The sequence below is a fragment of the Amblyomma maculatum genome, chromosome 4 (assembly GCF_055883805.1).
Source record: "Amblyomma maculatum isolate TAMU_Amacu chromosome 4, ASM5588380v1, whole genome shotgun sequence".
In the NCBI taxonomy this organism is placed as follows: domain Eukaryota; kingdom Metazoa; phylum Arthropoda; class Arachnida; order Ixodida; family Ixodidae; genus Amblyomma; species Amblyomma maculatum.
Window position 1 is genome coordinate 52,950,578 of NC_139347.1, and position 26,104 is coordinate 52,976,681.

A 26,104-nucleotide genomic window follows, 5' to 3' on the forward strand; every position below is an offset into this window, starting at 1 on the left:
CCAAAACATGAAAACTGGCTACTTGCAACCTTTACTACATAAGTACTGACGTCTAAAAGTTATAGGTTACTATGTTTAGAGTGTAGCTCTCACCGTCACCGTAACTGGTACACAGCTTCAGCATTCGCAATGCTGAAACAGTCACCGCAGCAGGGGAGGTTACCGTTGCGCTAGCCGACCCTAATACCAATATCATCACATTCTCAAACAGGCTATCCGTAACTACGATGCTAGCCGTATCTCCTGCCAGTGTTACACATTCTACTTTCTACTCCACTCTCTTCCACCTCTCGCTTATTTCTTTGGGCTCCAGCCCACGAGTCGCTCAGCGGAAATGCCCTCGCACAAACACTCTTGCCAGATATCTCAGCTGCCGAGCCGAGTGTGTGATCAGCCACTCCGCATCCCCCGACACCAATACCTCAAGCGCTTCTCTTCACCACTTACACGGACATCCTTTAGCACTACCGACTCAAAAGATGCACCGCGATCTAAAAGGACGAGAGGCAGTCCATAGGTGCAGACTACAAACTGGAAGATTTCCGCACCCCATCTTAGGCTCTTATAAAGCAGGATCTTTCCACAACATATAGCCCCCATGTGCAAACACTGCTTAACTCCGGCCACTCTCATACACATGACGTGGACTTGTACACACTACAACGCAAACACCCCAGAGACGTGGGAGCCTCTCCTGCGTACTTCTGAACCAGCAGACCAACGCCGGCTTTTCCAGCGCGCGGTGGAGGCCGCGCCATACCATGGGATTTCTGCCATGGCTAAGCCAGCGCAACCGGTCCTTGGACTGGCCCCCCGTTTTTGGGCGTATCAAAAGGGTTTACCACCACCGCTAGCCGTATCAACAGCAGGCGGGAGCATCTGTCAAAACTCATCTCGGACAACTTCGCGGATGATCTAACGCATGTTTGCGGCGTCGAGGAAATCGACCGGAAAGCGGTCAACTGAGAGGTTCGAAACGCTACTCCAGCAAGGCGGAGATAATATTCCGCCCGCGTAGTCAATGCTCGTTCGATGTTCGTCGCCTGTTACAAAATCAGCCACTGTTTTCGGCGGCGGATCTCGAATAAAACCCCCGAAAATGTCCCCCTTGACGCCCCGCATGATTGCGCGCAGCTTTTTTTCCTCGGTGACTCGGATGTCGGCCCGGCACTAAAGCACGACCGTCTTGGAAAAAAAATTATTTCATCATCTAGGTCACTGTATCTAGTTTGCAGGAAGTCTTCTGCTTGCTGTCGCCGATATTTATTGGCGAAAGTCCTCCGTAACTTGTCCTCACCGACGTCCCAGGATGCAAGGGAGGCCTCATGTTTTTCATACCAGTTACGAGCAGTACTCTAAAGGTAAAAATACAAATTCTGCAGACGGTGTTCGGCAGTCCAGCCAATGTGGCCGGCCACACATTTGTACTGCTTCAGCCAGTCCTCTACATTTCGGAGGCATCCCTATGGAACATAGCAGCTGTATGAGGAGCAATCTGTAGGTAGACCACGTACAGTGCGAGAAAAGAGTCCGTCTTTTGGTATTTGGTCGTGGTAGTCCAGGCCATTGTAAGTCATATCATACCACTGTTGCTGGAGTTTTCTTCTCACATAAAGGTTCAGAAATACTGCTAATATAGATGCACTTATAACACAAATAAAAATATCTGGTTGCTTGAACTTTGCATTACTGCAATGTATGCGAAGTACTACATAACCCGAACTGCTTCACGTGTGCTTTCCTTCTAGCTTTCATAGCAACCGCGAAGCATGCATAACTCCATGCAGCTTAGTGCCCAACCTGAACTCAGATCAAGGAAGAAAAAATACACGGACAAGATGCTTGTGCGCTGGAATAGCCAAATATGAGAGCTGGCGTACTTCCACACTTACGAGTGTGCGGGAGAAGCATGTGGCAGGTTACACACTTCCTCGGCAACGAATGGGAAGGTGCATGATGCAACTGCTTATAGTTTTAAGACCAATGTTGTTCCTCAGTGGGATCATATAGCATGCTTGTGTCATACTACAGCTGCCAACCACACCCACCTTTGACCATGAGTCATGCTATCCCTTTAATGCTCTTGGGAGCACTGAGTGCGTGTAATAAATCTTTTCTGAAGTACTTGTCCATTTCATTCACTGCTTTTATGCAACAGACATTGGGAACCATCTGGCACATTCCCACATACATGAGCAAGGTTACATGCCAGCATATATAATGCCGAAGAAATGGAGCAGTCATTTCAGGAAAACCATACTTACTAAAATTCTCTTTTGCAATCTATGTATGAAACGCAAAATAAACAGACCAATATGAACAAGAACAATTTATCAACAGTGCTTTTATATTTACACCTGCACAGTTTACCCAGAATGCACAACTCTTTAGTCAAGCTTCTCCAAGAGCAAGTTGGGGTAAAACCTGAGACCTTCAACGGAGTCATCCCGACAGAGCAGCCCTTTCTGCTCTGCGCAGATTAACCTGAAAACAGAAAATGAAAAAGAAGTACGAATACAGCAATTTGCTAAATTATTTGTTGAGAGCTGGTCCCACAATATAAGGTGTATTTTCTTCCCCTTAAAAGCGTACTTCCTTTTACGATATGGTATTCTGTCATCTATCATTATATTAGAGATACTACTATGATGCCATCATACACACTGACTCTTTTAATCTATGCTCACTCAAAGAAATACAAAATGAGCAATTCTTATAGAAAGATAACAATTTTCATTATGCAGCAGCAGCAACACAAATCTTTCAAATTTTAGCAAAGCTCTACAGACTGTAACCCAAGTTTCCCATTCAGAACACTCACATGACATCAACTGGCCCTGTTCAGTGTTGTCCATGTCCCCCAAAACAGCACTCACCGTTCTTTGGCTAAGATGACTGGAATATGCACAAGGGGCGATAGCTGCTCAGCTGATAGGGAACCATGCTCATCAACCTGCAAAAGAATAGCCATCGAGACAAAAAAACCTATTTTCTTGCCTTTGATTCAAACAAGGCTTTCTGTAAGTTAGAAATAGAGGAAGGGGACACTTAAGCTTTGCCTTCAGGGGTATGACGAGACAGCGTTAATAGCTCCCAATTGCTGGCATCCTTTGCAGACCCTCGTTCATGTACATGCACTTTGCTACTTGCTTAATCATTAATATTTTAATTTGGGCTCCTATTAAATACTGATTAGCATACACTCATAAACTACCACATTATATAAAATATCACTTAGCATAGCTATAAAGCCCAGCTTTACCCAGGCCTTAGGGATGAATGCTTGGTCTAGGGGCATCGTGTCTAACTCAGGATCGAAGGGTCCTGGAGGGCTGAATTTTGATCTCACCCTCCAATTTCAGAGATGAAGCTTGAGTTAGCAACACCTAACAAAAAAGCCACGTCATGTGGCCTCATGACATCGAGCAACCAATGACCAGTCAGTGCATGGCCATGTCACCTACCAAGCACCACCTGCCGGAGGCCTGCCCACGATTTTTGGCTCACAACACAGGTACTGGATTTTCCGGAGGACGGGGTCCTTAATTTTATTGCATTAAAATGCTAGAGTGACAGCTAAGGTATTTTTTACAATCCAAATTTGTCATCAATGTGAAGCCTGCTACCGGCTAATTGTTTTTCTTAGCATGGCAATAACTGCTTCCCTGCCTTGTTTAAAATGAATGGGTTTTGTCTAATTTCTTCGAAGCAGCAGTGCAAATTTCGGAGGTCTTTATACAAGCTATGGAGATACACGTGAACCCTGTGTCAAAAAGTAATGGCTATGCTAATTATCCCGGGAGGTGAGCAGAACCTAACATTTATCTCCCCTCTTCCCGTATGCTTCACCTTTTGGTGGTTTCATTTCATCCCCATATGCAAGCGGAACATTTGCTCGCTACGGCGGTTGCATTTGAGTGTTGTGTTGCTTTGTATTACTCGAGTGGAATAAAGCCTGCCTCGAGTACGCAATTCGTGTCTGTCCCCTCTGGTCCGGACCAGCTGTGGTGGCGACTTCTTGTACCGCGGGTTGAAGGTCACAACTCTGACTGCTATGACTGGTATGCTGGTGCTAGAAGATGACTCCCGCGTTTAGCCCTCGGAGCGTTACCACAAGAATAAACCCTATAAAGTTTGAAATCAATGCTTGCCATCTGCCGTGTCTCTCCACTTGTCTTCTCGTCATTTTCTGTTGCCAGTTTCAGCACTGTGACTCCACTTGCAAATACATGCAACCTGTGGATAGGCAATGATATTTGGCATATCGCATAAAGAGAAATATAAAAATAAATAAACGAAGAGAAATGCATGCATTCTCAAGTTCTCAAACATGAGTTGCAAATATGAAGGTGGTGAGAAAAAATGCATAAAAGGAGTAAAATTCTACAACCTGACAGCCATGCATACATGCCAGCTAACTATGTCTATGAAATGGCAGCACTATTGTGAGGTTAGCATGTTATGAGGTTAGCATGTTATTAACAGGCTGGCTGTCTTGGCTGACAACGGCCTCACTAGCACATATGGAGCGGCTCAAAAACATATGTAGACCCGTTACCCTCAATGGCACAATTTATTGACAATTTGATACTTACTTCAATGGAAGCTGCAGTGTTTCCATAAGCTTGCACGCATTTAAAAGGTCCTCTGGTGATAAAAGCTGAAAACATATTAAAAGACAGCACACCACAGCATGATCTCTTTAGGCAAAAAGAAGTGCCTTAGTACAGAATACACTGCTTGTTCACCTCAGAAATTCTACCCCTAAACAATGTTATCCCCCAAATATACCGTGTGTACGCATCACTTGAATTATTTAAATTTACAAAAATCACTCACAGGAGGAAGAGGTTTTGAAGTTGTCAAGTAAATAGTTTTTAGATGAAATACAGCAAACTTTCTTTAAGACTTGCTTGAAGGAATCACAAAGAATTGTTTGTCGTATTAGAACTGCCCAAGGAAAAGGTATGTGAAGACACTAGGTGTGTCAAATTATCCGTTGCACTAGGAGAATGAATAAAATTACCATTAAGTGGAAAGAGATAATTGCAAAGAGAGCACTATGCATGGAGTGAGCTGTAAAGTGAAGGCAAGAAACAAGCTCACATCCTATTAACCGAAACGATCATTGCAGCAGTTCTTTTTCATCTTTTTTTTATCTACCTTCCACAGTGATCAATATTTATGCTCTCTTCCTGCTTACTGCTTTCACAGCAGTTCCAAGTACACCGAAGGTGACCAGCTGGCTAGCCATGCAGTATAAACTCTGAAAATATAGGACTTTTCTCTCTCTATTATCACACTCCTGCTCCTATCACACTCCTGGAGCAGGAGTGTTATCAAATACCCGAGCAGGTTACTGTGCATGTGTCACTGATATATGGCCATGTCAAATGGGAAAATGATTGTTGTGACACTGCATCAAATTGAAAATTGGCTTCCTGCTAGCTGTGTAAGCACAGTGTCAATAAGCAGATGTACAATACACCTTTCGTCCGTCGCAGGCAATGCACGGCACCAGATACGCGCATAATGCTGAGAATGGAGCAATGCGGAGACAATGCACAGGAATCCTACCTTCCCTATCTCCGCTAGCAAGAATGCTTACCTGCACTTTTGCAGGAAGCTAGGGGGCAGCTACCTTGTGCAAGAAACTGAATTTAGGGAAGCTCTCTTGCGGGGTTTTCTTACGACTTTAAATTTTTTTTCTCTCTTATGTTCGAGTTGACAGTGCTGTTCAGATGCCTTGCGAGTAGAAGTACCCATATTCACCATGGGTTGCAGTCACTGCGAAAGTTCTTAACCAAAAGACACATGAAACAGCTCGTTTTAATAGAATGTTCAGTTGGGCAAGTTGGTATAGGTTCATGGTTAAAAAAAACAGCGTACAAGACTAGGGACCAGAAGAAAGACAGCACTCGTCCTGTGTCTGTCTTCCTTCTGGTCCCTAGTCTCTTGTGCACTGTTTTTACCAACATTGAGCGCGTCTTACGCAGATTTCTTTGTTTTTTTTATGGGGCTGTGGGAGAACAACTAGAAGTTCCTGCATTGCTCGTCTTATGTGAAAACCTGCCTTAGCAGATTTCGTCTTCATGGAAATATACTGAGCACTGGAATACCTAATAGGATAATTTGGAATGAACACTAAACTTATTATAGAAAGAAAATCAAGCTAACTCATAGCCAATGTCAAAATGTCAGCCTTATCGAGCTAAAAAGGTAATGATAAATTGCAAAAAAAAAACTGGCTGCCCCTCTCGTTCCTCATAAAAGTGCTTTTCGGGAGGAGCTCTATTCATAAGGGGAAACTGTAGGATCTGCATCAAGGGACACGAGCAAAACAGTCAACTCCTGTTCTGCCTCGTCAAGTACCAAACCCACGCAGCAGAAAGGTCACAGGCCGGAATAGCCTCATGTTCCTTGGCAACAAGGTGAACGTGGCGAATTACCTCTGCACTGCCTTAGTCATGTACCCCGTTAAAGGGCCACTGTCCGCCCTCCGGTCGAAAATATCTTCTTCCCCGGTGACTGTGAGACTTCTCCCCCAGAACGCAAGGCGGCAAAATGTTTTTGAAAAGAGTAACTAATAACGCAGTTACAGCCACCGCAATCACCCGATTCTGTCATGTTTCTCTCCTCCAGTTCTCTCGCAAAGGTTTTTCACTCTCCCGCCCGGTCGTCTAGCCACCGCAAGCCCAATTCCCCTTCCTCCTCCGCGTTTGGCGGATAGTGGGGCGTGCTGCTCTACGTGCGCGAAAACAAAACAAAACAAAACAAAAAAAAAACGAGGGAGCGCGCCACTGCATTCAGTCCGGCAGTGGCGAAGGAAAAGCGTGCAGCAAGCGGTGGACACAATTAGTGGTGTACGCCCATCCTTCTCCCGTCAGTCAGTGAGACAGACTAATGGATGTCGTTTGCTAGCCCGACAGGCCAGCGTTGAGAACGGGGAAGCTGGTTTCTCAAAGCGGAGGATGAGAGAGCTTTGATCTGCATTTTTTCTGCTTTGCGGCGCGCGTATCGCTATAGTATTTTGCACAGACTATCTTCGGTACCCGAACGAAGCACTGGGCTCCTTTGCTTAAAAGGTCATACCCTGGAGAGTGGCCCTTTAACACTCGCTGTCCCAACAGTGCTGTACAATTTAGCGCGCTTACATGGATCAGGCTAACAGCAAGCCATACAAATCATACAGCATTAATATGTGACCCGTAGGCACTGCAGAACTAGTTACTTACATATGCATATATCAGAAAATGCATACGATACATTGTACTGAAAGAACATATGCTAGAATGAAAAGGGCCCCAAGATAATCAGCTGCAGATGCCATGACAGCTATAAGCATCTCTATCAATGCTGCGCCATTATCTAGAAAGCCATTACAAAGGAATGAAGGGCTGCTTAAAATAATTTCACAATCTCACTCAGTTTGGCGCAGCTAAATTAGATTAAGTTATGCTACGCTAAGCTAGGCTAGGCAGGCTAAATACACACTATTCTAAAACAATGTAAGTCTAGCAAGTCTCCATTTGTCAGAGAGATCAATGGCTTTCCAATAGGAGCTGGCTTGCTAGTTCTAATGAAAGGATACTTGATCAACCATTAATCCACTGTTTCCTCTATTGCAGCAAAGACAGTACTTAAACTCTGTGCAAATAGACTGCTTGAGTGAGAAGTCTGAGAAGCAATGTCTTCAACAACCTCACATCTCCCCATCTTTTCCCACATGGGGGCCTTTACATAAAGAACTCTGCTTATAACCACATTCAACTGTGTCAAATGCTTAAAGGGCCCATGAAATGCTATTTATGAAAACTAGAAAATGCGCACGAGCAATAGGTATACCATCAGTTATCTCCGCAATGCAAAAATTTTTAAGCTATTTTTATTACCAGTGAAGATAAGGCCCCCGCAAATGATGCCCCTCTTCTCCCCCTCAACTGAGCCCATGCAGAAGCAAAAAAAAAAAAGCAAATGAGGCACGATGGCACCCCATCATGCCTTGTCCCGCCCACGTAACTCGGGAGCGTCCAATGAGCGGGAGTGCGCAGCGAGTCCATGTAAAGTCACATAGGAGGTTTGCATGCTGTGTGTGCGGGGATGTGTCACCTCATTCAATCGTGAGCAGTCACCAGGAGTACTTTTTAAAAATTAATTGTAAATTATATGCTTCACGCAAAGGTTTCAAATTTGACTCGAATACTTATAAGGACCACCTCTAGCATTTTTTGTATAAGAATACTTTAAGAGCACAGAAAGGGGGCAGTAGAATCTGCTTGACTAGAAAATAATAAGCGTGAGAAAACTCACCTCTAAGCCTCGTGCTCTGTTTATCCTACAGTAGACATCTGTCAGGGCAAGTATTCCTCCACTGTCCTTTTATTTAAAAAAAAAAAAAGAAAGTCAGAGGTAAAGTTAAACTAGACACTCTGGCAGCAATACCGTGCTGGTTCTTATACCACCAATAATCTTTAATCAGTCCTTAATGGTGAAAATGTGCACTAAAATCTAACGAAGTATAACTGAGGATGGCAGCAGGTTATAAATGACAGGTACTAGCAATGAAATCAAACAAGCAAGGTCTGTTCCTCAAATGGTTCAACGAGATAACACAGCATGTTGCAGCTAATTTCACACTGTGTTCCAAGCTAAACCAACATGAAGAGATACCGTGCTGGTTCTTATACCACCAATAATCTTTAATCAGTCCTTAATGGTGAAAATGTGCACTAAAATCTAACGAAGTATAACTGAGGATGGCAGCAGGTTATAAATGACAGGTGCTAGCAATGAAATCAAACAAGCAAGGTCTGTTCCTCAAATGGTTCAACGAGATAACACAGCATGTTGCAGCTAATTTCACACTGTGTTCCAAGCTAAACCAACATGAAGAGCTCATAATTAGCTAAGGGGTAAAATATTAAGAAAACAGAAACAAATGACCACATCAGAGCCTAGTCTTCAATTTTAGAAGCCTGTGATGGAGATGAACTTATCTGACTAGTACAGACTGCATAGCTTCCGAACTATATTTTGGCCAATGAGTATAATCTGCATCATCAAAAACTAAAATGAGACTTAGAAACGCACTTTGAAAGTAAAACAGTAAACCATGAATAATTTGGATTTCATAGGACAGGCAAAAATGCTGAGTCATACAAATGTCGCATTACAGGAGGAGCTTTGTTTCTTATAGAACCCTGTATTGCTTAACTGCTTCGTGACAGAAATCGGCAATCGGTATTTTTTCAGTTCCGCCAATCGGGCAGTTATTCAGTGTGCACATGCTGTTGCATAAACCTACACAAAAATTGTGCAGTACGCTAAGGGATCAACAGCCTCCCGTATGTGCACTCCACAAAAATAAAATGCACACCCTGCACAAAGAACAATGTAAATTGATTTCAAGTTCTGCAAAGACACGAAGAACAGTGACGCACTTGCAATGAAAACAAAAAGGACATGATGTAGCACAGCATAAAACAAAAAAATTACAGTATTTCAAAAACATTTGCCTTTCTCTCTGATTTTCCTTTCTTTTTCCTCTTTCCCCCTTTTCTCTTTCCCTCTCTATATATTTTTTTTTATGTAATTACTCATGCGATCAGTGTATTCAAACACACATTTGAGGGCTCGAACCTATGTTTTTGCTATCCTTGTCATCGGTATCATCGTCACTTATACCAACTATCAATATCCTTATCATCATATTGCTGTCACTATCACTAGCTATCACCAGCAACACTAATACTACCATTATTATCATTAACTACCATCCCTTCTACTCACTATCTTTAGCATTATCACTATCTATCATCATCAGTATCACTATCTATTTCTAGTATCAGTATCACTAGTATCATTGAACAATTATTTCTTTACTTGCTATGCGACTGATGATTGAAGTTCGTTCAGTTCAGTTCAGTTCAGGCGTTCAGTCGTGTCCGACTCTTCGTGACCCTATGGACCATGTCACGCCACGCTTTCCGGTCTCTCACTATCTTCCTAACATCACATAGCTTCGTCTGCAATGCCTCGAGAATGCCATCTAACCATCGCGTTCGCTGCCTACCCCTTCTCCGGCGACCCTCAACCTTTCCCAACATCAAATCTTTCTCCAGCGACTCCTCTCTTCTCATCAGATGACCAAAGTAGCTGAGCTTTAACTTTAGAATTTGACCCTCCAATGAGCAGTCAGGGTTTATGGTCAACAATATCGACTGAGTTGATCTTCTGGCAGTCCAAGGAACTCTTAACACACTGCATACATTATGTCAAAAGATTTGGACAACCCTGCAGTGGCCACAGGATTGGAGGAGGTCAGTTTACATCCCCATTCCAAAGAAAGGCAGTGCCAAAGATTGTTCCAACTACCGCACGATCGCGCTTATTTCGCATGCTAGCAAGGTGATGTTAAAAATCCTGCAAGGTAAGCTGCAGCAGTATGTGGATCGGGAGCTTCCGGACGTGCAAGCTGGGTTTCGCAAGGGCAGAGGAACTAGAGACCAAATTGCCAACCTTCGCTGGATCATGGAAAAAGCAAGAGAGTTCCAGAAACCCATTTACTTCTGCTTTATTGATTATGCGAAAGCGTTTGACTGCGTAGATCACAGCAGATTGTGGCAAGCTCTCCAAGAGATGGGAGTTCCAATTCACCTCATCTGTCTCCTCAGGAACCTTTATGAAGGGCAAGAGGCCACAGTCAGAACTGGGCATGGTCTTATTGATTGGTTTCCGATTGAGAAAGGGGTGAGGCAAGGATGCATACTGTCGCCCTGCCTATTTAACCTATATGCAGAGTGCATCATGAGGAAGGCCGGTCTGGACGAGTCTTCAGCTGGAGTGAAGATTGCTGGAAAACGTATCAACAACCTTAGATATGCGGATGATACCACTTTAATGGCAGAAAGTGAAGTGGAACTCAAGAGACTTCTGATGCGCGTACAAGAAGAGAGTGAGAAGTTTGGGCTTAAACTGAACATTAAAAAGACGAAGATCATGGCGTCTTGCCCTATCAAGTCCTGGAGCATCAGTGGACAAGAAGTGGAAGCTGTGACAGATTTTCTGTTCTTGGGCGCCAAGATTACCTCGGAAGGAGACTGCAGCCATGAAATTAGGAGACGCCTGCTTCTGGGAAAGAGAGCAATGGTTAGCCTTGACCGCCTAGTAAAGAGCAGAGACATTAGTCTGCCAACCAAGATCCGTATAACCCGTGCTATGGTCTTTCCAGTTGTGATGTATGGATGCGAGAGTTGGACTGTGAAAAAGGCTGACCGCCGAAGGATTGACGCGTTTGAATTGTGGTGCTGGCGAAGACTCTTAACAGCGTCGTGGTTGAGGTTTTGAAGCAACTCAGCTGGAATACCATCAATTCCGCTAGCTTTGTTCTTAGCAAGGCTGGCTAAGGCCCATTCAACTTCACTCTTCAGGATGCCCGGCTCGAGATCAGCAATCACAACCGTCCTATGTTGGGTTTGCACATCCGGGTCCTTCTTGTACAGTTCTTCTGTGTATTCCTGCCACCTCTTCTTTATCTCTGAGGCTTCAGTGAGGTCCTTGCCTCGTTTGTCCTTTATCACGCCCAGCTTAGCACAGAAGCTTCCTTTGATATCTTTGATTGTCTTATACAGAGCTCTTGTGTTTCTTAATTGGCTGTTGTCCTCAACTGCTTGACACTGTATGTTCAGGAAGGCATTCTTATCTCTCCTTGCTATTTTCTGAAAATCCGCATTGAGAACCTTGTATCTTTCTCTTTCCCCCATACCTTTTGCCATCCTCCTTTCCTCAGCTATTTGCAAAGCCTCTTCAGATAACCAGTTTGCTTTTTTGCATTTCTTTTGCTTTGGAACTACCTTAGTAGCAACTTCTTGTATTATATCACGAACATCAGTCCACATCTCTTCGGGCTCTTTGTCTTCTAGATCTAATTCTTGAAATCGATTCCTCACTTCCACAGCATATTCTAATGGAATCTGATCCAGATCATACCTGAAAGGCCTTCTAGTTTTCTGCGTTTTCCTCAATCGAAGCTTAATTTTGGCAACAAGAAGCTGATGATCGGTGCCACAATCGGCCCCAGGCCTTGTTTTTACTGCTTGTATAGCGCTTCTCCATCTCTGCCGGCAAATAATATAATCGATCTGATTCCTGTACAGACCGTCCGGTGAAATCCATGTGTACAGGCGCCTCTTGTGCTGTTGAAAATGAGTATTCGCTATGGTCAGGTTGTTTTCTTGACAGAACTCTACTAGCCTCTGCCCAGCTTCATTTGGCTCACCAAGACCGAACTTGCCTGTAATTCCGGATATTTCTTCACTCCCGACCTTAGCATTCCAGTCTCCTATGAGAAAAACGACGTCTGATGATGGGGTGCGGTCTAAAAGGCATTGTAGGTCCGCATAAAATCTCTCAACGTCAGCTTCTTCAGCAGCAGTGGTCGGTGCATAGACTTGGATAACTGTTATGTTGAAAGGGTGACCTTGGATCCGAAGTGAAATCATTTGGTCGTTTTTGGGGTTGTACCCTAGCACTGCTTTGCCCATTCTTCTGTTTACTATGAGAGCGACCCCATTTCTTCTCTTGGATTCATGCCCACAATAAAAGACATAATGGTCGCCGGAGTCAAATTCTCCCATTCCGGTCCACTTGAGCTCGCTGATACCCAAGATATCAATGTTCAATCTGTCCATTTCTCGCTTGACGATATCCAGTTTACTTTGCGTCATAGATCTTACATTCCATGTTGCTATGTGATATATCTCCTTGCAACATCGGACTTTCCGGTCGCTTCCCGACACATACACAACTGAGCGTCCTTTTGGCTTTAGCCCAGCCGCTTCATTCGTCCTGGAGCTACTAGGAATCGCCCTTTGTTCATCCCCAGTAACATGTGGGACGCCTTCCAACCTGGGGGGCTCATCTTCCGGCGCCATATCGATAATGGTATTGTGACTGGCCATAGGGTTTTCTTGGCAGGAAATAATGGAGTGGGTTGCCATTACCTTCTCCAGTGAATCACATTTTGTCAGAACTCTCTGCCGTGACCTGTCTATCTTGGGTGGCCCTACACAGCAGAGCTCACGACTTCATCGAGTTTCGCAAGCCCCTCCGCCACGACAAGGCAGTGATCCATGAAGTTGAAGTTCGTGCACACATATTTTTGCCCGACACGCTCTGTCTAGGCTATGCCAGCATGAGCCAAAATAGGCTTTTGCCTTAAAAAGTGCACATTACCTTCTGCAAAGATGATCATAGCAATATGGTGCCTTCACATTTCTAGGGGACACTAGTGCCACTGGCACTATAGTGGACTCAAACACCCCAAACTCTGGCATGCCATGCACACGCAAGCTCCACCGCCTGCCCAAATTAACCAAAGTGCAGCTGAATGCCTCTTCACGCCACAGAAAGGAACCTAAGTTGACCGAGATCAGGCGATGAGCCCTAAATATCTTGATTTTCAAATTAACAGCAGTCGAATTAATGAGGTTTTATTGTACTAAAGAACACATGTAAAAAGTGACCATGAAATACATACCTGAACTGGTTTTTCAAGAACTTCAGCTAGCTGTTTGGCAAGCTCTCGGTGGTAGGTGGCCCCTGAGCCATAGGCACTTTTTGTGACAGGGTCGCTGATTCCCAGAGATAACAAGTGTGACTTGAACATAATCGTCTGCAAGTACACCAGCAGTCAATAAGAACAAATGGCACTAAAAAAAATTAAAACCTGTTTGGCTAGTTTTGGACATGCTAACAAAATATTTGACAATGCATACCACAATTAAAACAAAAGATTGGATGAAATGAAAGGTAAGACACATATGGTAAGCATGTCTGTTTTTCTCCCCATAATTTTGTGCGCCCTAAACCATGATTAGGCTTACATCAGAAACAACCTATCCTCACCTGATACACTGCTTTTACATGAGAGGTCATACATGGTTATTTGTCTTGCTTTAACTTCTCCAAACCCTTGTGAAGGATCTGTCTCCCTGAGCTCAGCATCCATTAGGCAAAGGCTAAAGATGGTGCCTTTGTATTGCAGTAGATTGAGCTTGGTAGACAACGATGCTAATGATGAATGAAATGAATGTAAGGATGCCATGAACAAAAGCTGGCCAGTTTTCCTGCCTATGGCTACCACCTCATACAAATTATAGTCATAATAAAATTGCAAAGTGCGGGGTTTTAAAGCACCAAAGTGGCACATGGGCTGTGAGGCACATCGTAACAGAGGAATTAGGATTAACTAAGGCCATCAGAGGCTCTGTAACATGTGCTTACAATGCACAGCACAAGAGTGTCTTTGCATCTTTGCCTTCGTTGAAACGTGGCTGCTACAAACGGCTTGGGATTAATTTCCAAGCACCAAAGGCACCACGTCATCACAATGTGCGAGTCAGAAGAGAAGAATGTGCATGCATGCAAAGGTGAAGAAAGGACTAGAGAATTTTTACAACATGCAATTCAGTGCAAAAGCACAAGCTTTTTTATGGCTGTTTTTACTAATTTTACAGGCATGAATGACTGCACAGGGGCACATATAAGATGACTGATTCGATTTGCACTCCTTTTTTTTATTGGACAAGTAAAATTATAGAGGATTAACCCTGCTCAAACCTGGTAATAATGAGTGAAAGCACCTTCTATGGTAGTTCAATGGTTAAGATGCTCAGCTACTGAACCCAAGTACCCGGGCTCGAATCCACACAGCTCTGAGATTTCTTTGTGTGCGTGTGTGTGTGTGTATTGTGTGTGTGTGCATGCATGTTTGTGTGTGTGTGTGTGTGTGTGTGTGAGCGAGAGAGAGAAAGCATTAAATTCGGACACACAAACGTTAGACAATCTCGCTATGCTCTGAGCCTCTGGATAAGTGCTTTTGCATTTAAAATGCAACTGGACATAAAATAAAGCCCCTTGCTTGCCTCGTCATCAGTCAAGCTGCTCCCTTTCTCCTTCAGCTTTAGTGAGATGCTTTTGGATAACGACACCATGTCCTTGGCCTGAAAAGAGAGAAGCACACACCCCGAGTTTTTGTTCCAAGAAAGGAATAGACTATTACCAACAGGTGGTGCTGGTAATAACAGCGCCCCAGAAGCACCAGCAGTTTCAACGAACAACGGTAGCCAAAATAGTACACTAATGATAATGTGGAACATTCACATAAATTATTAATGTGACATGAACAAGCCATTTACAAGTTAGTCATCTAGTCAAACATGGCTTTAACTTTAGCATTAGCTTGTATCTAAACAAAACTAGCATTATGCTGCTTTGCAGGACATACTACGAAAACAAATCACACTTATCAACCTTTCTTTCACAATTTTTTTTTTAAACGAGATCACTTCTAAATGTTTCAACAAATTTTATTTATATACTATATACACATACAGGTAACAAATAAAGCACTTGCCATTTCCATCAATTTGCTGAGATCCTCGAAAGCTGCAGATATATTCTTGTCCGCTTCGTCATGTTTGGCCTGTATTTGACGTTCAATGCCAACTATTCCGGAACGAATCTTCTTGCCCTGCCAAACAAGGTGCGTTCTCGGGCTTCAAGCTGTCATTTCTATAAAATTTCGATGTCTTTATCCACTCGGAAGCATGCATAGTGGCTCACCCTCGAATCCACTGTCGGCATTTTCAGCCAGTCTTTCCTCTGCAGCGCCGTTTGCATTTCCTGGAAGAACTGATACCACAGACATACACGTCATTCGAACTCCGTTTGATCAGTCTTAAAATCCACGTCTAACCTCCGATGCGCCTCCACTTCGGAAGGAAAAGCGTACATAGTCGAAGGGGCTGCTCTGGACGACTCCGACGTGCTTATCGTCAGTCGGTGGGGCGACATGGGCCACTATCTTCGCGCTGTGGTGCGCCAGGACATTCGTTACACCACAAACAGGGGCCACACAGCAACCGTACCTTTTACTCCAGCTCCCACTCTGTTCCTCGATGAGTACCACCAGGCTTAGATGCAAGCTTATTCGCTGTTTCTGTATGATAAATAAATAACTCAATGAATGAATAAGTGAAGGATCGTGGACAAAGCGGCACTGGAAACGTGCCTGAGGGAACATCTACCTCGGGACCAGTCCAATAGACTTGATGCGATGTCAAGACCAATTCGCCGCCGACAAAAGGCGTCTGGAACGACAGCATGTCAAGCCCTCTTTTAGCAATGTAATTACACTGAGACCAAGAAAATGTGTTATTGCTGTGTTAACAACACAGCTTGCATGCGATCCCATCACCGGGAGCCCATCACCTTCCTTTCGCCGTCGTACAGCGCTACACCCGCTTGTTGCCGAAGGACCACTTCGCCGTTCTGTAGATTTTCATTCGACCATACGAACCTATTCATTGTGATGTACCAAAATATATTGTCTTTGTCACCTGAAGTCCAACACACGGAATAAATTAAAAACTAACATGCAATGATCGAAACACGGCACACCCACTCCACCATAAAGCGCCTTGCCGCTGTGCCGCAAAACGTAAACAAAGCGACGTTAACGCCACCTTCAACGAAACATAGGAAGTAGTCGTAGACAAAAAAATTCATGCTACACACTCATGTGTTTTTATTTGAGCTCGCAGCAAGGTGCACGTAAAAATTGCAAAACACGTAAAGCCTTTGAATAAAACACTAAACTTGTTACGCCACATAGTCATACGCACAAAAAAAAAAAAAAAGATCTGAAAAAAGAAAAAAGGAGGCAAATACAAAGCCGTGGCGTCCGAGACCACCATGTCCGATACAGACTTTTTGTGCCACCATACTAACGATACTCTGAATTTGCTACGTCCGTGGCTCATGTGTACCTAGTTTTTCCTTGATACACTTGTCTGTCCAATCTGTGTAATTTTGCGTAATCGCGCGCAAATCAAAGCTGTAACTACTAGTCTCGGAGGCAATGTGTTATTTCGTGTTTTTCCTAGTTTCCTGGCTGAGTAACAGCCTTAGTAAAGTGAGCTAGCCTTAGCTTCGCCTGGCTTCACTATGGCACCTTGCTTAAATCCCGCCCTCCAACGCGCCACCATGCGCCACCCTTGTACCATTCACGCGATTCACGCCTCTGAACAACACGCCGCGGAAAAATTCTACGGCGTGTGGAAAGCATCGGGGGTAAATTAAATTGCATTCCGTAATTTTTGTTTCTATTTCTTCGTTTTAATCCCTCATTCTTTTCCCTAGTTAGCACTTTCGCTTAGTGTCGCGCGCGCGCGCACGCACGCACGCACGCACGCACGCACGCACGCACGCACGCACGCACGCACACACACACACACACACACACACACACACACAGGAAAAAAAAAGTTTAGCAGTAGGCAAACTAACCTCTGCCAGCACATTTCCAAGTTTCGCCTGTGTAATCACTTCCAAGGTGACTGCAAGCTTTTGGAAAACTGTGCCGAATTTGGCCTTTCTCTGCAAATTTGCCCACTTCTATTATGATCACATTGTTAGAGCAAATGAACGAGAGTTTGCTCATTCAAGCTCTAATTGCGAGAAAAGTAAGCAAATAGGATGAAGCTTTATTATTTCTACGTCCCTTTTGGCCTCCAAGCAGCGTACAAATTACACAAATACATCTAAACCAATAGGTCATAAGTGAAGTCCCCAGCAGAACAACATTTTAACTGAAGCAATTAAGCTCTCTGCTAGTTAGCACAACAGTTATATTCAAAACGGCACATCAGTTTGCTGCTGGCCTGAACTTCGAAAAATGTGAGTGCTATTTTACACCTTGATGGCAGCCAATTTATTTTTGCTGTGCATCAATAAAACTAAACTCATTCCTTTGAGTGATGCTTTAAACTGTGACAGAACAGCATTTTGTGATGAGCAGATGATGCATGAGATGTTTATTCATATGTACAACAATATAACAAGGTTAAAACCACAGGTCCTCTTCATCTTTTTCTGGCGCATCTTGGAGGTTCAGCAGGTCCCCCCTGTCATCCTGCTCCTCTTCAGACTCTGAGACAGCTAAATCTGTACTGATGACATTGTCCTGGGCTGCAGATGAATCGACACCTTCCATGCGTTCAGCAGTCCCCACATCCATTTGATCCTCCTCTTCAGCTGCCATGGCAGGAGTGGCATCGCCTTCCATCTGCTGGAAATGGTACTTGCCCTGAAGAAGGAACTCTGACGGGTCATAGTTCTCGTCTATCATCTCCGTGTCTTCCATCACCTGGGGACAGAGCAAAACAGAGCTCACACAAAAAGAATACGAAGCAACTTGGCACTGCCCAATTTTTGTGAGCAAGGTAAGTGCAAAGACATGCTGTCATGTAAATACTAAGTTATGCCAAACACACATACTGCCACTCTAGGTACTGATTTATATAAGGAGTGGGAAATGCAAAACAGAAAACAAAAGCATACAAAAAAAATGCCAGCAGCATCCTGTACCACTCAACAAATTTGAATCTTAAGTAAAAAAAAAAGGTTTCTGGCAAAAACATTCTAGCTTTCAGAAGCTTGTGGGAAGCAAACATATTCATTTGCAGAGCCCAGTCCATTTATGACAAACCTAACGGCCACAGGGATTGCATTCTTTTCAGCTGAAGATCATAGAGAACGTTCAATATCGAATATATAAAGCCAAGCAAAAGTGGCATTTATTTTTTAGAAGAGTTAGTTATGCACCTAACAAGAACTTATCACAGCACTTTCCAAGCACTCCAGCTGGGTACTGTGCTCCTCACCATGACCAATGCTGCTGATGCACTATTTTAATGATGCCACATTACTAATCACAATTAGAGCTTTCATGCCAACTGGTCAGCCCTCTTGTCTCCAAATCTCAGCAAGACTTTACGGATGCAGTGACAAAGTTAGCCCAGCGTGCATGCTTGCAAAATGTACCACTGCCTGAGAACAACGTGGAAAGCCAATTAGACAGGCGAGGTGTGTTCATGTGACCAGCTGAACCAGCAATGATCAAATGCGACTCGCATTCAGCCTTCTCAGATCGCTACCACTGGCTGATCGCTAATCATGAACATCAGTTATGCACATGCATGCACCGATTAATCTTGTAGCTTGTCAGGGCAGTTCACTGCAGTGAACTTTCGTTAAATTTTCGTGGTTCTAATATTCTTTTGAATGACAAGGATCACAGAAATGGGAAGTGCTCTGTGGTCGCCACCCTAGTGGGAAGCGCTTTTGCTTTCGACTGTGACAGCAAGTTTCTGTTGCCTCCTCGTTAACTCTAACGGAGTTATGCAGCCACAGCAATTGCCATAACCCGTATTTTGGCTACAGCAGCACCTTCATTCGTAATCAGCGAGCATTCATTATATATCTGAGCCCAGCCAAACTTTGAAAACCATGAAGCCATCGCACAAACAGCGGGCATCACTACATGCGATAAATATTCTCCCAAATGCCGTGACCACTAACAAAAAAAAAAAAAAAAAGAGATAGAAGACAAAAATGAACTTTTGTTCATGCATTCTTCCAAATTTTCTTGACCCCAAGGTCAAAAGGAGGTCAAAGGAGACTTGACAATTGGTGGCAGTATCACAGCAAGCAAGAATAAAGTCAGAAAAATGGAGCAATCAGTTGTGATGTGTCCGAATAATCAACAAGGTCTGAAAAATGAGAGGTTTGAATTTTAAATCGGCGATTATACTAAGTTCATAATGACCCCTGGTAGAAAAAAAAGTTTTGTACACTGCTTAATTCTGCACAGCCCAGGCAAGTCCTGTCTTCATGCTAGATTTTTCGAGCCTCCTTTTTCACTCCTGTCCTCTCACTTTCAATGCTCTCAGTTTATAGCACTACACTTAATTTCTGCACAGTGCTCAGGGTGGGAGCTAAGCTCAGCAGCCATGTCCTACCTCTGGCTCCTGCACCATGGAAGCCCGAGTCATGAGCACATGGGGATGATCCTCATCCGAGTCTCCCGTCATGTCCTCTTCCTCGGGCTCACTGTTTTCAGGGGTGATCTGCAGGTCCTGGTCTAGGACGCTCTTGTCAGGCCCAGCTGCTGATGACGGACACCGCTCCTCAAGCAGGGAGGCTTCACCTTCCTCGTCCCCTTCCACATCCACAAACTCGCAATCCTCAGGTGCTCCACTGTCGCTGCGCTTTCGCGACGACGGCTGCAATGCACAAAAAGTACAAAGTCCTGTGAGGCTTGGAACACAAGAGTGAAGGGCATAGTGCTAGGAGATGTATACTCCCTTCAAGAAGTGAGAGTCTCAACATTTAGCTGTGAAACCTCTAGCACGAGGAAGCTTCGGGATGATGGCGTCCCAAAAAGGGCAGCTTCTTCCAGCAAAGAGCTTAGCATGTTGCCAAGTTGAAAAACTACTGTAGTCTAGAGTTTATTAGGTAAATGCAGGTCAGACAAGTGCAATTCCTTTTTATGTAATGTAAGTCTTGAAATCCCAATATGCTGTGCTTTTTTTTTACCAAACAATTTAGTCTGCATCAACAAGTTTTCTTGTTTGAAATTTTATTTCCATGCCCTCAAGTTCTTTTTTTTTTGTTTTAAGTGATAGCTTACAAAAAGCCGTCGGTACCGTGTGTCAGAAATAATGGAAGGCTGCGTGAAAATATCGTGCCATAGTAATATGTGATTCTAGTGATTGATGACTGACTGGTGTATGATAGGCGATGATGAGTTAATGAAATCAATGTAAGTGACTAATATATTAATTAAAGAAATGAAAACAAAAATTAGAAAATGGGAAATATTGGTTTCAAATGTGTCAAAATGCCCAGAACGAAGAGCCAATGCTTTATGATGCTAATTAAGAGTGTAAAATTAGCTAACTGAAATAATTGAAAACAAAAATGAAAAACTGAAAAAATAGGGTTTCAGAGGTGTCAAAATGCTCAGAATAAAAATCTAATGGTTGATGATGCTACCTAATTAAAAAATTTAGAGTGCATAATTAATCAATTAATTGAAAAAGTGAAGGACTAAAATATATGAAAAAGGGGGATCAAAAGTGTCAGAATGCTCAGAATGGAAAGCCAGTGCTTTTTGATGCCAAATATCGGTGTATAAAAAAATTTTAAAAGAGGAATGAGAAAACATCGTTCATGCATGGGAAATTCTACCGCATCATACCCTTAACAGCAGAACTTAAATGTCCCCTTAATTTGTTGGTGTTTTTAACTTGTTTTCATTTTACAGTAAAAAAATTTAAATGACTAAGAATATGTTATTGTAGAATGAACTAGCTGACAAGCCCTGCAGTGTCAGCAAAATGCAATACTGGTGCTGTTCAAATGCATTCTAAGCCATGGAACAGAGTGGTACCAAGTGAAGCAGTGAGAGAGTAATGTAATTACTCTGGAAGTGCTCGCATATGCTTGTGGATCCAGATCTTCCCGTGCCAGATCACTTTCAGCCAGTGTGCTGTCTTCCGCAGGGTAGGAGTTCCCTGTAGCCACCGAGTCAGTGTCAGCAGCCTCCAGCGCGGCTTCCTGGGCCACCTTGATGGCTTGCTCCAAGGCGCTCAGCTGACTGTCATGCTGCAAAAAAGAGTGCCAAATTCATGCCAACTATGCTTTTCACTTGCAGGTTCTTTATTTGCCAGAGCAGCTTGCAGCCTGCACTGCCAACCTAACTAGATAGCCAAGTAATGCCAGAGCGTGACCAGTCAGATTCAAGTTCTGGGACTCCCATAAATGCAACAAAAGTCACAAAACCCAAACTGAAACTTAATGTTTTTAGTTAAGAGTTTTGACTGCACTTACTTTTAGCATAAAAATACACATAATGATAATGCAAACACCTGGACCCATAACATGAGCCTAGCTAAGATTTGCAAGATTACTATAAATGTATGCCACATACAGCACCTCAGTTTCATCAGACACCCAATATGCTAAGAAAACAATGAGCACGGAGTAGCCAATTGCAATAAAAAAATGACTGGCAATTAATCACGGTTAGGTCAAAAGCGAATTAGGTTTACCAGCACTTCAGTTTTAACTCCGGTTTTAGGCTGCACACACTCATTAGCATAAAATCATCATTCTCCAATTTATATGAAAAAAAAAACTGACCTATCACGCTTCATCCATGACGTATGAGCGTACCTGCATGGCCTAGGAGCAGCGTGTCAGACTCCAAATTCAAGGGTCCGAGAGAATTCGATTCACCTTAAAATACTGCGCAGCTCCTGCCAATTCGGCCATGATATGTGGTCTCGTGACATTGCTCAAGCCAACAAAATAACACAGACGAGAATGCTGCACAAATGCTGCTGCCACACGAGCCTGCTCGCTTCAGACATCGCACAGCGGCTAAATGGCTGGGTGGAACCTTTAGTGACAGTGTACGAAATATATTATGCTGACAGGACTTCTATTCGCCGTGCCCCAAGTCAATAAAAGTTGAAAGCTCCATTAATGAAGCAGCACTGGTAATGCTACCAGTTTGGCTGCCAGTATGGACTGGTGGTAGTGGTTGTGAAAGTATTAAATGGCTCAGGAGGAGGTCCCCTGCGCAAGGAGGGCCCCTCTGCCCAGGGCTCTCATGGCTTTTGCTGCCAGCTTAGCACGCTGCACCAGCTGTCATTGGTCTTCCAGGCTACAAGTGGACAGCATGTCCTTGGACTACTCAGGGTTGGTGCGCGGGTAACAGAGACTGCTTTTACTTTCAAGCAAGGCCATGCTGTACGATACAAGGCGTCGCACAGTGGGCATTTGTTGATGTAATGTGGGATGTGTTGAACTGGCAATAAAGCTTGTTCAAGAATGCCTTTTTAATGTGCCAGCCCTACAGCTTCCACTATGCTGAAAAACAGTGGTCTGTCTGTCCAGTTCTCCTCACAAGCATGCACGCCTCTCGTAGGTGGTAGCTGGAAGGTGACGTGACCGGACATTGTTTAGTCAGTGGGTTGTGTAAACTCATAAGACCACATTCATGGTCGAATTAACAGAAGCTGTCAACTTGAGCAGCTCTTTTGAGATAAGAATCGAACCCTCTGAGACCCTCGGAACCCCAAGAAAAAGCACAGTACCCCTAAGCCATACAAATAAAGAAACAATAGGTCACACGACCTGGTGAAGCAATGGAATATATCATGTGACCCCTGTGCATGTGCCTGATGTTGTCCTGTAGGCGATACTCGTTTTGTAAACTGGCGTCTTCAAACAGAACCTTATCCTCTTTTTCGATCATTTTTTTAAGGATGAGAAATATCGATTAAACCAAAAACTACATGTTCGAAATAAACTTGAAAGGCATTACCAAACTATGACGGAAGTTTCAGCGCCAGCTGTACGTGGAAGCAGACGCACAAAACAGTATATGACAGGAAGACGCGTTTGGGACGTGACCAATCTATCATGTAGTGGCGGCAATGAATGAAGTGACCTTTTTATGCGATGACATCCCCTAATAAAGCTGAGGACTATTATACGTTAGCATAAAAAGCTCGTTGTGACAGAAATTTGGAGTCGTCAGGTAATGTCACATTCCGTCGATGTATATCTTGAGACTTCGCATGGCTCGTCATAAAACTCGCTATCTGTCAAGACCCAGAGTAGTAAGCATGCTTCATACACCAGGTAAAATTTTGTGAAAGGTGTGCAAGGAAAGGTTTCTGCCACAGTTATCTAAGGCACAACATTTAGAGGGCAACTGCAACCTCTGGGTAGCTACGAGTGTGAATACACCCGGTGATGAAATTTGTTGCACTCGAAGTATGCGTGTGTTCTTCACTGAGCATATACAAATGCGCTCCTTGTACATCTCCTGCTCTTGCAGAACTCTATTTCCCACTATAAAGCTGCCCGACCACATTCACACTGAACTCTCAAGGCCACCAACCTCATCGAGCGCTGCACGGCAAGCATCAACAATCTCCTTGGCCTTCTGAGTGAACTGGCTGTCGGCACCATTGAACTGCATGCTGTTCCGGTACAGCAGCTCCACTTCGGCAAAGAAGTCCTCCCGGTTGTGGTACTTGTGCGCCTTGATGTTCTTGATGATCGTGTCCAGATCCATGGGGTTCTTGATGACCGTGTAGTAGTCCTTGACAAACTTCTTGTTGACAGGCTTGTGAAAGGGCCACGACTCAGGGATGCTCTTAAGGTGGTCGCTCACAATGCCCTCCAGGATGTAGGACAGGGCCACCTGATCATCATCGTCCAGCAGCGGGTTGATGGCCTTCTCCAAACGCATGAGCTTCTCCTCTTTCTCGCCAAAGCGCGTGAGGCACAGCTCAAGCATCTTCTGCGCTGCTTGTGTTAGCGGGCTCTTGGCACCTGGGTGTAGCCATTATAATCAATGTGACGATTACATGAGTATATACACACACTGGTGAAAATTCAGATACCAAAGTAGTGTGCTTCCTTGTGGCACCTGTCACTGGCCTTGTCTTGCTAAGAGCTAACCAGCCAGGCAACATCAGAACGGTTTAACGACAACTGCTTTACGCTGCCATGTTGTCATTACTGGCTGTTTCTACATGAAGGAACCAAAACAGTTACTAATTGGAGTGTAAACAATAATGAGGCCTGAGTTTGTAATTCCAATATATGCCACAAGTTTATAACACATTCAATACAAGCTCTTTTTGAATCCCTGATGCCAATGTGTTGTGACACACGAGTAAGTCGACACCTATAGTCAGTTTCAGTCTATGTTTACATTTTGAGCAAGTACTTGAGATGTTGGCGAGAAATCCCAGGACCTGACGATATAGCCTAGCAAAACATTGCTAACCAGATGAAAGGTAATAAAAGCTTAAAGGTTTCTCCATAAAATTTAAGACTTTTATTTCATTTTGTCAATAAAAAAAGAAAAACGCTTGTGTCGGGAAACCCAACCTCATCTAACGCACCGTAAGCCGCCAGTGAGACCCCACATTAGGTCTAAATGATACAGAGGCTTGCCATTAGACCAGGCATTCTCAAAAAGGGTTCCGCGAGCTCCCACTTGACTGCGCGAAACAGAGGGTCGCGTTAAAGGTGAACTCCTTTTTTTCTTTCAAATTTGCAGCAGCATAATTGGGCTCATTATGCGAGTGGGTCCATTACGTGAGTAAATACGGTAGCCAAGATGCCCATTAGCCCTCAAAGACATGATGCACCATTAAAATAAATGGCGTAAGTCGATGTTGAGCGCTGCCACTCCGTCAAGGGCATGGAGCAAGAGTTGTGAAATTATATTTGGGACACGCACTGCTGTTGCTGTGAGTGAGAGATGCTTTGATGCCAGCGCCTCCACTATAAGCTGCCTTGACCACAGCCTGGCAGGAGAGGAGTGAAGAATGCGTGCACTAGTCCAGCAATGCCCTGACGAAGCACCAAGAGTATCCACGGCTGCACTGTAGTAAAACATGTCTCTACCTCTGCACATGTGCACTTCGGTGGTTTGCAAGCCATACCACAGAGTGGTTTTCTGTGCTGGGAGCTCAAGGGTTGGGGCGCTACAGCATATTAAGCATAAGCATCGCTTTGCGACGCCCTTCGCGGCTTCTGAGGGGCCGTCGCAAAATTGGGATTGAGCATTTCAGCAAAGCACCATAACCCTTCGAATTAACAGGGCTGGTGCCGGACATTGCTTCAAATAGCATGGTTAAATTTACCTCGGAAGTTATCCGGGACCGCAGATATTCTTCTAATTATTCAGAATTTCGAATCGAGCGAGTTTGAATTATTGAGGTTTTACTGTAATGTGAACAGCAAATTCAGGCCTTCACAAGGTTACAGTACAAAGAGATGCTCAGTGTGTCACAGGCAAAATGATGCTTGAGCCTGAAAATGGCAGACATAATTCATGATTGGGGTGGAAGCTTTAACTGACGTAATCAAAGGCCAAAATGAAGAAAATACAACAGATTACTCCAAAAAGCAGCTCCAGTACCCTTTGCCCATAAAAAAAGGGGAATGAATGTGCCTGCGCCAGTATATGATATGACAGACAAACCAGTCTTATAAATAATTGATCTCATTAAATAACTGCAAAGCTTAGAAAACAAGTTCAGTGTAAAAAGGCAAACGAAAGGAGCATTTTTATGAGACACAAAGATTATTCCTTAGTGAAAACCAGAATTTTCAAAGTGGTGCACGTAAAAAATTTATTTGCACATAAATTTAAAATTTTCGTTTC

The 26,104-nt window shown here is 43.8% G+C and overlaps 2 protein-coding genes across 5 annotated transcripts in view; both read right to left on the reverse strand.

Annotated features, from left to right (window-relative positions):
• Window positions 1-2,316: 2,316 nt before the first annotated feature.
• Vps36 (vacuolar protein sorting 36) lies at window positions 2,317-16,510 on the reverse strand. Its single transcript, XM_084601452.1, has 13 exons — window positions 16,273-16,510; window positions 16,089-16,151; window positions 15,930-16,000; window positions 15,758-15,872; window positions 15,625-15,693; window positions 15,416-15,532; window positions 14,925-15,002; window positions 13,538-13,672; window positions 8,311-8,376; window positions 4,596-4,660; window positions 4,152-4,236; window positions 2,877-2,953; window positions 2,317-2,484 (listed from the first exon to the last, which is right to left on the reverse strand). Exons 1-13 carry the CDS (start codon window positions 16,366-16,368, stop codon window positions 2,388-2,390), a joined length of 1,134 nt encoding a protein of 377 aa, XP_084457578.1. The 5' UTR covers window positions 16,369-16,510; the 3' UTR covers window positions 2,317-2,387.
• Window positions 16,511-17,845: 1,335 nt separating this feature from the next.
• Taf1 (TATA-box binding protein associated factor 1) overlaps window positions 17,846-26,104 on the reverse strand; it is a 63,242-nt gene continuing 54,983 nt past the window's right edge. For all 4 annotated transcript variants that reach the window (XM_084601450.1, XM_084601448.1, XM_084601451.1 and 1 more), the window contains 4 exons: window positions 23,819-24,255; window positions 21,328-21,510; window positions 19,863-20,126; window positions 17,846-18,208 (listed from right to left, as the gene is read on the reverse strand). In XM_084601450.1, coding sequence (XP_084457576.1) covers window positions 17,906-18,208; window positions 19,863-20,126; window positions 21,328-21,510; window positions 23,819-24,255 — 1,187 coding nt within the window. In that variant the 3' untranslated portion in view covers window positions 17,846-17,905. The remainder of the gene's footprint in view (window positions 18,209-19,862; window positions 20,127-21,327; window positions 21,511-23,818; window positions 24,256-26,104) is intronic.

Bases quoted from the DNA above. Each gene is read 5' to 3' on its own strand.
- Vps36 (XM_084601452.1), bottom strand. From the start codon at position 16,368: ATGAATAGGTTCGTATGGTCGAATGAAAATCTACAGAACGGCGAAGTG. The intron at 15,694-15,757 runs GTTAGACGTGGA...CTGTGGTATCAG, and splicing joins GAAGTGGAGGCGCATCGGAG to TTCTTCCAGGAAATGCAAAC. The intron at 2,954-4,151 runs GCAAGCATTGAT...ATTCTTTTGCAG, and splicing joins GTGGAGAGACACGGCAGATG to GTTGATGAGCATGGTTCCCT.